This window comes from Podarcis raffonei, chromosome 1, assembly GCF_027172205.1.
Source record: "Podarcis raffonei isolate rPodRaf1 chromosome 1, rPodRaf1.pri, whole genome shotgun sequence".
NCBI classification, from domain to species: domain Eukaryota; kingdom Metazoa; phylum Chordata; class Lepidosauria; order Squamata; family Lacertidae; genus Podarcis; species Podarcis raffonei.
In genome coordinates, this window is record NC_070602.1 from 117,711,008 (window position 1) to 117,723,621 (window position 12,614).

The following is a 12,614-nucleotide window of genomic DNA, read 5'->3' on the forward strand; positions in this document are numbered from 1 at the left end:
GAATGGGTACCACCACTGAAAATAACCCAGCAGTGGAACTCCCTCCCAGCACCCTTTGTTATTTATTGAGTGTCTGGCAAAGTTTGTCCTGCACTTGAGTTTTTAATGGCCTTTTATTGCTTTTATGATTCTGGTATTCCCCCTTGAATTAGATCTGTGTTTTCTTTGCTGCTTTTTTTCATTGTCTTAATTTCAGAGGTGTTTATTTGTTTGTAAAGAAGAAAATACCTAGCAGTCTGGAGGCTTTGACAATAGGATATAAATCTTGAAAACAGAACAACAGCTCCTTCCATTTTGGTGCAAGTTTAGTAGCGAGTCGAGTTGCTTTACTGGATAAGATTTTGCATCCTGTTTCCTGTGACAAGCAGGGCATGAAAGCGACAGCCTCCCTTTGCCACCCACAACATTTAGTATATGGTGCCTTTGGAACATAGTTCCACCTTTTCTCTTGTGAAAGTGTAGGACCCTCTTCAGGTCATTCCTGCACATGTTTATTCTGAAGCAGGCCCCAGGCTCCGTTCGGTTCGGCACAGCTTGCTTCCTAGCCTCTGGAAAAAAACCACCCTGACTTAGAGCATCTGTGAAGCGCATATGGTGGCTGCGGATTCCAAGACTGCTCAGTTGGTAGAGCAAAACACTCTTGACCTCAAGATCTTGGGTTTGAGGCCCACGATGGGCAAAAAGATTCCTGCATGGCAGGGGGTTGGACTAGATGACCCTCGAGGTCCCTTCCAACCAGAGGTGTACCTAGGCTCCTTTGCATTCTTGGCAAGGAGCTGTATCAGCACTCCCTCTGTCCCTTGCGCCAAAATACTGACCACCCGGAGCAATCCGGGAAGTGGTGCCAACTTGAATAAAATATTGGTGTGTGTGCAGGTAATTGATCACGCACACCATTTGAACGGCAATGCCCATCAACTGGGAGGGGCAGCCCCCTCAAATTTTTTGGGGGGGCTGAATGGACCCCAGTCCCTCGGAGTTGACTCCTATGTGCCTGGGTACCGGTGGGCTTCTAGCCACTCCAAACAGGGCACTGTGGCTGCACCGGGCGTTGCGCCGCATGGGGTGCCCCGACAACGCTGTAGGACGGACCACGAGAGTCTGGGGGTGCCAAATTTTAGGGTGCCGCTGAAATTTTGAGTGCCCAAAGCCGGTCACTGCTCCAAGCCAGAGCAGAGGGGTGTGATTTCTGCACACACCCCTGGACTGGCACCCTTGCTGGGGGGGCCAGCCCCTAGGTATGCTCCAGGGGTATCCACTTGAATAACATATTGGGGGGGGGTAGGGTGGGAAGTAATCCCCACCTCACATAACCGAACACATGACACTATCTGAATGGGAATTCCCCTCGAATATTTTATTGGGTGAGGGGAGCGTCGAAGCCCCCTTAGCCCTTGGCTCCTATGATAAGTTGACGACGACTCTGGACACTTATAACGGAGTGATGGAACCGGCGTGAGGCGACCAGGCGGAAGATGGTTCCGCCGAGGGCGCCCATGGCCGTGTGCGCGCTGCTGTATTATGTGCGGCGTGAGGGGCCGAGAGGTGTAAACCGCCACCAGGGAGGAGGAGGGCCTTGTTGCCCTCTCTCTCTCTCTCTCTCTGCCGAGTGTGTGTTTGGGAGAGCGGGGGAAGGCCAAAGAGGGCGCGTCGCTGGCGGCGCTACGGCCTGCTGCTGTGAGGAAGGAGAGGCGGCGGGAGGAGGAGGAGCAGGTGCCCATGCCGGCTTGCGAAAGTGCCTCCTTCCCTCTCGCAGGCGGGCTGCGGGTGCCGACGCTGCCGCGGGGCGGCGACAAGCCCCCCCCCGCCATTTGCCCGCCAACGGCGGCAGCGGCGTTGTGTGTGCCTGACCCCTCCCGGCAGGGGAGCAGCTTAGGCTGGCGGAGAGGCTTCCCCTTCCTCGCCCCCGCCTCACAGTGGCTCCTGCCGCCGCCGCCGCCGCTCTGAGGCGACGCAGTGCAGAGGTGCGGGCAGGTTGCTCCGGCCCGAGCCGCGGCTTCTCGTCCTCCTCCTCCTCCCGCTTGGAGGGCGCGGGAGCCCCTTTCCTCCTCCCCGCGACGCCCCACGGAGACTCCCCCCACCTCCGCCGCGTTCCCGCGCGTGGGGCCGCCGCTGCCCTTCCCTTCCCGCGGCGCCCCACCCCCGGCCATGACCACGGCGGCGGCGGCGGCGGAGGAGACGACGGCGTCGCCTCAGCAGCGGCGGCTCCTGGTCTTCTCCGCGTCGCCCCCCTCTCCGCCTTCTCCTTCTCCTCCGCCGCGCCGCCTCTTCCTCTCCCCCAAGTGCTGCTGCCCCCGGCGGCTGCCGCCGGGCTCCAAGAAAGTAGCTTGATGAGTGTCCAAAGTAGCAGTGGAAGTTTGGAGGGGCCGCCATCTTGGTCCCGGCTCTCCTCCACGTCCCCACCGAGTCTGCAGGGCTGCTCCGCGGCGGCGGCGGCAGCGGCGGCAGCAGCAGCGGCGACGGCAGCGGCCGTGGCGGCCTCAGCGGCGGCGGCGGCCTCCCTGCTCCGCAGCGGCGCGCCGCTCAAGGAAGGTAAACAGCCAGAGACCGGGCAGGGGGAAGGTGCTTCTCGGGGCCTCTCCTCGGCCGCCGGGGGGTGGAGAGGGGAGGAAGGAGGAAGATGACGGGCTCGGCGGCGGCGGTGGGGGAAACGGGCCCTTGGGGAGGGAGGGGCACGGTCGTGTCAGTAGCGGCGGCGGTGGCAGCAGCAGCAGCCGCCTCAGCAGCAGCCGCCTGAGGCCAGTCCCAGGCTTTGCGGGGCCGAGTGCGCGGCGAGGGCAAAGGGAGAAGAGACGAGGCGAGACATGTCTTCCTTCTCTTCTGCATCCGACGGAGGAAGAAGGTCTGGGCGCCCCTTATCTCTTTCTCTCGACACCCCCCTCCCCAAATTACTCCCGAAGTCGTGGGGGGGGGGGCCTGAAACCTTTCCTCCCCCAGCCTTCTCGCACAAACTCAAGCCTCCCAACCCTTAATCTGTTTTATTTATTCGAGGCACCCCCCTCTTACCCCCAAAAATGTCGCCTTGAATTCCTCCCACCCCCGCCGCCGTTTACAGTAGCTGCTGCTGGGAGGGGAGGGAGGTGGATGTTCATAATGTTTTCCTAGTTCCACGGCGAATCGATCTCTTTTAACATCGATCTCTTTTCTCCTCTTTGTTTTTAAATGGCTTATGTTTTTAATTTTGTAGATGAAAATATTTCGTAGGTTTCCTTTCCTCGGGAGATGGTTAATTCTTTCCTTCCTATTGTAAAGTGGGGTTTTATGACTGGGAAGGAAGAGAAGCGGGTGCTCCTTTTATATATCTATCTGTAGATCTATATATAAAAATATAGATATGTAATTTCCTGGCTTTTCCTGGTTGGTTATGATGATGAACGTGGCTGTTTTGCTTAAAATGAAGAAGAAGGAGGAAAAAAGGGTCGAGTCGCTTTTGGCATCATGGAGGTAGGATGGTGGAAAAGAGACAAAGATCGAGGCACTTATTTGATACAAGAAAGACACTTTCTTCAGCCATTGGCTTCCGACAAAAGTGACGGAGACACGTTAAAAGCCAGTACAGAATGACTGCAACTTTCTCCTTTTCCTCCATCGCATCTTGGATGGTTCCCCCCCCCTTCCCTCCCCCTTTCTCCCACCCCTCTTGTATTAGAACGACAGTGAGAGAGAGCAGGGTGTTGTGGGTGTTTTGCAGAGAATATCTGTATGAAGGTTATGTGCAAACAAGTCTTTTTTATTGTTTGTCCTTTCCTACCCCCCCCCTTGTTCCTTGCATTAAACTATGTAGCCACAAGATGTAGCAATTATACAGTTTATGAAATGATTAAAGCTCTCTTATTTTACTCGAAATTATGGTTAGCGAGGGAGAGAGGGGAACTTTCATACAACATATGGTATTCTGGAAGAATGAATATTGCATATTCATGATTTTTGAAATGCGATTGCTCTTTGACTATAGTGCTTATCTCAGGGTATTGAATGGCTCTTGCCTTTTGTTTTCATTGTGGGGGGAGGCTTGGGTTCCCCTCCCCCTTTCCTTAAGCACTTGCTAGGCAGCATTAACTTTCCATATGAAAAATGTTAAGATTTTTGAGAAATTAGATGCTGCCAATCTAGAAGACACCTCACATGTCAGGAATATCAGTATCACAGCAAACATTCTTAAAGATTTCATTTTAAAATGCTTAGAGCCGTGGAAATATATAGTGGAAGTGTTTGCTCTCTTTCTCCATTCCAGTACTCAGACTTGCATCACTCCTTGTCACTTTTGCACACGTTCCTAGATAGGAAGCTGACAATAGGAAGCTCAGATTGGCATGAAAATCCAATACCTGAAATGGTTGGATATACAGCATATGTTAAAAACACTGATGTGGTAGGCATTTTGGTCCTGGCCGTTACTTTGGGAAACTTAAGCTCAAGGGAGAAGAGACAAAGTTTTATATGTGAACCAAGTTTATTAAACTACTTGCTTTCAGATATTGTTTAACACCAGTAGTGTGTACTACCTATTTTTTAAAAATACTAGGTCAGTATTTTGAGACTATGTTGTAAAAATCTGATTGGAAGTTTTTTGTTAAAGCTGCTTCAAATATATGAGTAGAAAAAATGCTCATTTTAGAGGTTATATAGCAGCTAAAGTCCAGTATAAACTCTTAGATTGGGTAGAACAGATTGTCATTTATTTACTGTGCTGAGGTGTCAGTCTGTGGTTTGTTAATTCAGCTTACAAGGCCACCAAGGAATGCAATTGGTTTAATACTGTTTTAGAAAGCAAATTGGTATTTGATTTTTTAACTCAATGGGAAGCAAGATGGTATTCAGTAAAACTGAGAATTTGTATGTCACATGAAAAGTTTAATCCAGCTTCCCACAACCTTCAGCATTTGTTATAAAACTGTATGTTCTCTTGTTGTATTTGTTTTGGCTGCCTGATTTTATGTTGTAACCTCTAAAACAGAGCACCTCCAAAGAGAGAACTTTTTGCTTTACTGTATGAGAGCATGTGTAAATGTAGTGCTTTCTGGCTGTATAGTAGGGATGTAGGATCTCAAATTTTCTGCTTTCACTTTTAAAGCACCTGGAAAAATGTACAGTTATGGCAAAACATGGACAAAGGCTCAGAATCTTAATATATGTGCAGATTTCTGATTTGCTAAGCCAGTGTTTTCGTTTGAAGTGTTTGTCATCTTAATCTAGACAGTTGTCATTCATTGGAGGGCACTAGTTCAGCCTAGCTTGGAAGATGCAAACCCCTGAGAAATGTTTTCATGTGTTTCTCAACAGAAGACTATCTTCTTGAAAATGAAATACTTAATAAGGTACAGAGTTAAAGATTTCCCAGTAATTGAAACTGAATTTGAAGCCTTCACATTATCAAAAGGACTGTCATTGTCTGAATTACGTGACTCCATTGTTGAATAATCTCTGAGTATGTACAACCACTGCTCAAGATGGAGTTGATTGTTGTGTAATCATGATAAAGGCAGAATAACAAAGTTCATCGTTTAGAATCTACTCTGAGTTGTCTGAAATAGATAAACTTTGTGCATCTTGTTTAATGCGCGTTTTGATTAATACAGATTTTAGCAGTATAGTTGGTGCCCACCTTGTATAAAAATCCTATGCATGTTTAATCGGAATTAAGTCCCAATAGTTTCAGTGGGACTTCATGTTGCAATCGTAATGCAAACTTACCTGAGTGTGTCCGGTAGCTGCAAAACACTGTAAGAACTGCTATGTGTCTTACACTGGAAGTGACATCACAAGATAAGAACAGTAAGTCCCCTAGTAAGCAATAGAACATGATAGCATATTTTATGTGACATAAATTTTGTTTACATGTAAACAAATATGAAAAATAATTCTAGCTTGCTGAAGTTCAATTTTTAATGTATGTCTTTCGGTGCTGAGTAAGGCTTCTAGCTCTATGCTTGGTGTAAGCAGACAGTGGCTAGAAATGTGTTTTACTGTTCTGAGACTTCCAAAAAAATTCTTAGTACCTTGTGATGCAACTGCATGTTACTTGCTTAATTTTCAGGTAAACCTTGGCTACTTATTTCCATGTTACCCATGGAAGATGCTTATGTTCATTTACAGTAGTGTTTATATTTTTGTTTGGATCGCTGCAGTAAGCTGTAGGCTACAATCCTAAGCACACATACTATGGAGCAAGACCCACTGAATACACAGGATTCAACTTCTGAGTAAACATGCCTAGGTTTGCACTGTAAGCGTGATATGTTATCCACTGGTACTTTTTTGTTGTTGCTCAGTCTTATGATTTAGTTGCTGTTGAAGACAGTGCTAATATTTCTTTATTGTATGCGGTATATCTTCTGTCTTGGTAACAAATATATTCCCACTTTCCTGAGAAATGATACCAGTTCTCAAACCTGATCATAATTGGTATCTGAGTATCAAGGTTCTCTGTAATCCCTGCAAGCAAGACTTGGGCTGGGGTGAGAGAATGCAATAGTACCTGACTTGAAGATACCATTGTTCTAGCGCAGAGATTCTCAAAACTGTGTCCATCAGATCCATTCAGGTATTCCATGGGAAGGTTGTAGAACAGTAAAAAATATCCACATTTGATCTCTCCCCCCACCCCACCCCCTGGACTTGAGATCAAGGCCATTCTGACTTGGGCCCATTTTTCAAAGGGGCAAAAATGTCCCCAGTCTAGGTCAAATGTTTTTGTAATGCAACTGGTTTTGACAATGATGCTGGTATAGAAGGAAAAAAGTTTCCCCTTCATATTCATTGTGTTAGACCATGGTTGTTAAAATAGGTGTGCGCTTTGATTAGTATAATATTAATGGTATCCTGAGACCCCTGCCAATTTTCGAGTGATCTGTGGAGGAAAAAAGTTTGAGAACTGCTGTTCCAGAGGTATTGGCCCCCTGCCTTTCTATCTGCAAGCTGTTAAACTGCTAAGACTTAGTGGTGGTAGAAGCATGTCCCCTCTCAGAATTTAATTGGTGCTTAATGTTTGGGACATGAACTTAATTCATTGCATGGGCCGCTATTGCTCGTGTCAAAACAATAACTTACAAAAAGGTTATCTTTGGGATAAGGTGGGCTTGTGAATAAAACTCACATCGACAGAAAGGGTTAGTTTTCTAACAAGTAGATAATATGTGTTTAATAACTACTTCAGGCTCTTCTTGCATAACTGTTCCAAAATACTTTCTTACGCCAATGATGGAAATGAAATGGGTTCTAGAGTATGTGCATAAAAATACCCTATTAAAACCGAGGTGACCATTACCTTGAGGTAACGTGAATGGGGAAATAAACAAATCCTCTAGAAGTATTTTTAGATTTGTGTAGGAAGTACCCAAATTGTCCTTTTTTTAATTAAAAAGAAAGGAATGAGGTGAGTTTTCCCTCTGACAATGATGCTCAAGTTTCCAGAGGAAGGTCAAGCAATTTATTTTAGATTAGGTTCTAAGCAGCTGCTTTCTGCACTTAAATTAACTGCAAAAACTTGACTTTCACATTTTAATTGAAGTCTGGAAGAATTATCTGATTCATACAAATCCAAAGCTCTTCTGTGTGATAGCCTCTCTTTATCTTATTTTGAAAACTCTTGAGGCCTCAGCTGTTCCTGGAAAAGCTATACACCTTGAAAGCTATATTACTGTTTCTTTACTGAAATTCCAAATGTTAAAGTTGTCTGACTTACGGTAATCAAGAAGTCTGACCTTTCCAGTTCACCAAACCAAAGTGAATTGTAGCTGGCCATGTTTACTTAACAAAACTTAGTTTGATGTAGGTCATATGTTAGCTTGCCTCCCTAGGTTTCAGCAATGCCAAACTCAGAAATGGCCTCTCCATTACAGATGCTAGTTGTTGTTGGCATCTATAGTTCTCAGGAGGCAATGGAAGTGAAGTCAAAGTGTTGGAAACGGGATGAAGTCAAATTGTTGGCAAGTTGCAGTGTCTGCTTTGGCTGTAGAGACTGATATGGGAGAGCCATGTTTTGTTGCAGCTGGGGCAGATGAAAGCATCCAGTTGTGCTGCTGCAGATGCACCATGGTGTTTCTTCTCTCTGCACTCTTCCTAGTGGTCATTCCTCATCTGGCCAATACAATGGATATATGACCTCTCAGTCTCCAGGCACTGTGGTTGTCTGCAAGAGATGTTGCCAGCCTTCAGGTCACCTTACAGATACTAACTCACATTGCAAAACCCTTTAGTAAGTCAGTTAGGAATTATTGTCCAGCACACTAAAACTAATGTTAAAGAAAGTATTAGTCATCAGTATTACTCTATAGTTGTTAATGCAGGCTATACCACCTGAGTATCATTGCTGTGTTGGTGTTTCTGATAATATGCTACTCAAATAGAAGCCTATTATATGCATTGTACTTAGTAAATATAATAATAATAATAATAATTAACAACAACAACAACAACAACAACAACAACAATTGCTTATACTCCACCCATCTGGCCAGGCGTGCCCAGCCACTCTGGGCGGCTTCCAACAGGATTATTAAAAACACAACAAAACATTAATAACTTCCCTAAACAGGGCTGCCTTCAGATGTCTTCTAAAAGTCAGATAGTTGTTTATTTCCTTGACATCTACCGGGCGCCACTACCGAGAAGGCCCTCTTCCTGGTTCCCTGTAACTTGGCTTCTCGCATTGAGGGAGCCACCAGAAGGCCCTTGGAGCTGGACCTCAGTGTCCAGGCTGAACGATGGGGTTGGAGACACTACTTCAAGTATACTGGGCCGAGGCCGTTTAGAGCTTTAAAGGTCAGCACCAACACTTTGCTTGGAAACGTACTGGAAAGTGGCCCAGTTTAGATGTCTTGGGCTTTAGGAACATGTTTTATTATGTGCTCAGATTCCCTTCTGCAGTTTCTGGTAATTATAGTTTGATATCATAACTAGAACAGAACTCACTACTTGGAAAGGATTCTCATGTTGGTTTGGAGGCAAGTTATTGAGTGCAGAACCAAAGTTTCCCTGATTTGGATAGCTACTGCAGGCTGCACATGACACAGGTAGCATGGCATGGAAGTGGAGGAAGCCAGTGTGAAATCAAAGCATGTTTCCCAACCATGGTTGTGATGTAATGTCTGAACTGAGTCAGTGGACTGGTTTGTATGTACCGTTAGGCCATGCCTAATAAAATGTGAGCTGTTCGCAAATCAAAACAAACCATGGCTTGTACCATAAAAACTGGGTTGGTTTTTCAGCTGCTTTTGTCTTGTGCTCTTGTAGCTTGATAATCATGTGGGTATGGTCAACCCTCACCCTAGAAAACTTTTTTTAAAATGACATTGGAAGTTACAAGGGGTAGAGAACTATCCCATAAAACTGGCAATTTAGTATAACATTGAAAAGGGTTGTATTACACTGAAACTCACATAATAGTGTAATGGAATATTTTCTATCCCAAGCCAATTCAAATGTGTATTGATGTGGTAAAATGTTACAAAACAAAGCCATTCTGTGTCAGGAGGACACTTATTTGCCTCCCCTGGATAGTGTTCGCTTGAACAGCAGCATGGGCATATCTATCTATTTTATTGCACCCAACTGGGAGGGGCAGTCAATGCCACTAAAAACGGAATGAGGATTCAAATTGACTTTAACAGATTAGAGGTCTGGGCTCAAACTACCAAAATGAATTTCAGTAGGGACAAATGTAAGATTCTGCACTTAGACAGGAAGAACCAGCTGCACAAATATAAGAAGGGGACACCTGGCTTGCCAGTAGTGCATGTAAAAAGGAGCTAGGGGTCTTAGTAGGCCACAGGCTTAACTTGAATCAGCAGCAAAAAAAGCTAATGCTATTCTAGGCTGCATCAGCAGAAGTATAGGTGTTCTGATCAAGGAGACAAGAGCTATTTGACAGTGGAACAGACTTCCTCAGAAGGTGGTGGACTTGCCTTGCTTGGAGGTTTTTAAGGCAGAGGTTGGATAGCCATGTCATGGATGCTTTAGTTGAGATTCCTGCATAGCAAGGGGTTGGGCTAGGTGACCCCCAGGTTCCCTTCCAACTTTACAATTCTATGATTCTGTTATATCCTTTGAGGGAAAGGTGTGATTAATAATAAAAATGAATATAACTATGCCTGTGTCTCATTGAAACACTACCTATTTACTTAATGGTTCTCTATAGTGGTGCCCAACCACTGTAACTAAATTTTGAGGCCTTGCCCAGTGATTCATTGCTTCCTTTATTCCCACTCCCTTTCGCAGGTGAGGTGGGGACTCTGTCTCTCAGTCAATCTCTGTCTGGCTCTTTTAATGAATCTGTAATTGACTTGTTGAAGATTTTGCAGGCTGATAAGAGATTTATGTAGGTTATGGTAGCTGCATCTGCACATCACAATAAAACATGGTGCCAGGCCTATCATGGTTTTATTATGAATGGGCGGCCTGCAGATTCTTGCTGCCTGATTGTTCTAGTTTCATTCCTTCCCTGGTGCAAGTGGGAGAAACAGAGGACAGAATTCACCGAACGAACCCTGGGGGGGGGCCTTCTGCTTGTGCTTTCCACCTTCTCCCCCTGCATGGACCCCCATGTTGCCCCTGAAACTGGCACTAGAGGGATCAGGAGAACCCCCAAAACAGCACATGGGATTGTTCTACTTGGCAAGCTGATAAGTGTTGGACCCCAACAATTAAACTCTGCTTCCTGTTAATAGTTAATATCCAGACATCATAGTTGGTTGCTTCCTAACAAGCCATGGTTGATAACCAGCCTTGAAACCATGGTCTGTAGATTTAGGAATTATGACTTGTTAGGAAGCAGCAAACCATGTCATTACAGAAACCATAGTTTATTGCAGTAAGAAAGCAGAGCCATTGTCATAGGAAAAATAAAAGTGTGTTAAATATTGATTATTGTATATATAGAGTGTAGAATCATAGAATCTTAGAGCTGGATGGGACCCAAGGGTCATCTAGTCCAACGCTCTGCAATGCAGGAATCTCAGCTAAAGCATCCATGACAGATGGCCATCCAACCTCTGCTTAAAAACCTCCAGGGAAGGAGAGTCCACCACCTCTCGTGGGAGTCTGTTCCACTGCTGAACAGCTCTTACTGTCAGAAAGTTTTTCCGAAAGTTTAGCCGGAATCTCCTTTCTTGTAACCTGAACCGTCTAACATACAATTATTGGTTACAGAAACTAAGTAGCATTATATATGTCGCTTGATAAGTTTGAAGCCTGAGAGCTGTTTTTATTGCTAGTGTATTGAAGTGATTGGGAAGAAATGCACTGTAATTCTCTGTGTGAATTAAATTTCAATTTCAAGTGTGCTTGAATAATTTTCTGCTGTTTTCTAGTACTGTGACATAAGAATTACATAGTTCAACAGCTACATACCAAATACAATGTTTATTGTCCATTGATGTCTGTTGCAATGAGTTATACTGCTGGTGCCTTTAACTGTTTAGTTGTAATAATCTTTACTGGACTGCCACAAGTGTGATCCAAAGTAGTTTGAAATGTGAAAAAAATTAGAACCAATAAAATGTTCCTTATACTACTTTGGCTAGTGTCTTTGTACCATTTGCATGAATAATACAGCATACTGATGACTTCTTTTTCCCCTCTGTGACAAATGTCCACCCAGCCATTCATTTAAAACTTACTGTATGCTAGACATTGACATAGTCAGTGTAAACTACTGGTAATTCACACTAAGTCACAGAATTATTGAAAGATGTCTGAAGGAACCAGTTTCAAAAAGTTCCCTAAATATGTATTTAAGAGTGACTAATTTCTTCATGTACTGTGATTCATCTAATTTTTTGTTTAAAATCACAATTACATGTTTGTTCCTAGTGTTAAGTTGTATAAAGGTTACTGTAACTTGAATGCATCTTCTGTTTTTCTTACTTAGTAACATATTAAGATTTGTCATAATATAGAACTGTAATGGCTTTAGGGGTTGCTTGTGCGTAAGTTACCGCCGCTCTGGGCTAGGTTGCCTGGTTAAACCGTTTCTCTCTGGACAGCCATTCACTCCGTGGCTGTTCAGTCGCTGGCAGAATCCGTCAGTGGGCGTTTCTTGAACCTCTTCCAGCAAAGAAGTTCTTTGACGCCAAGTTGCCGCCTACTTTCCCTGCGCGGAAGTCTTCTGCGCAGGGTGGGTGTGGGCAGTGGAGGACCTGTGCTCTCCTCGCTGGTCTCCTGCGAAGAGTCCTGGAGCCTCCTCTCTGCTTCCCCCATCGGCCCCCCTCTATCCCTGGTGTTGCGCTGATTTTCTTCCCCAGCCGGAGACCTGCCTCTCTCCCTGCTTGGCCCCTCTCCAGCATCGCTGTGGAGCCTCGCCTCCTCCTCTAGTTCCGATGGCAGTTCCCTGACATATAGAACAATAGCAGAAATGAAAAGCGGTTATAAATAAAATGACTAAAAAACTACATTTTGAAATTAATATATTGGCTTACATCCTAATTATTTGATCCATGAGTAGGAAAATAATGCTTTTAAATAAATTTTCAACAAAACATTGGTATCATTGGACCTTTGGGGGTTAAACATGATGACCAGGAATAAAATGCATGTTCATATCATATCAACATCTCAGTTAACATTTCAGTCCGTTACTTTGGAAAATGTTGGAACTGAAGATTCTGCTATCTCCT

The 12,614-nt window shown here is 44.8% G+C and overlaps 1 protein-coding gene across 4 annotated transcripts in view; it reads left to right on the forward strand.

Moving 5' to 3' along the window:
• Positions 1-2,216: 2,216 nt before the first annotated feature.
• The window catches only part of TLK1 (tousled like kinase 1), a 67,675-nt gene continuing 57,277 nt past the window's right edge, over positions 2,217-12,614 (forward strand). For 2 of the 4 annotated variants that reach the window (XM_053359746.1, XM_053359752.1), the window contains exon 1: positions 2,217-2,532. In XM_053359746.1, the coding sequence (XP_053215721.1) occupies positions 2,331-2,532 (202 nt within the window). In that variant the 5' untranslated portion in view covers positions 2,217-2,330. Of the gene's footprint in view, positions 2,533-2,711; positions 2,843-5,295; positions 5,319-12,614 lie in introns of those variants that run through there. The other 2 variants (XM_053359760.1, XM_053359769.1) reach the window with 2 other exon arrangements.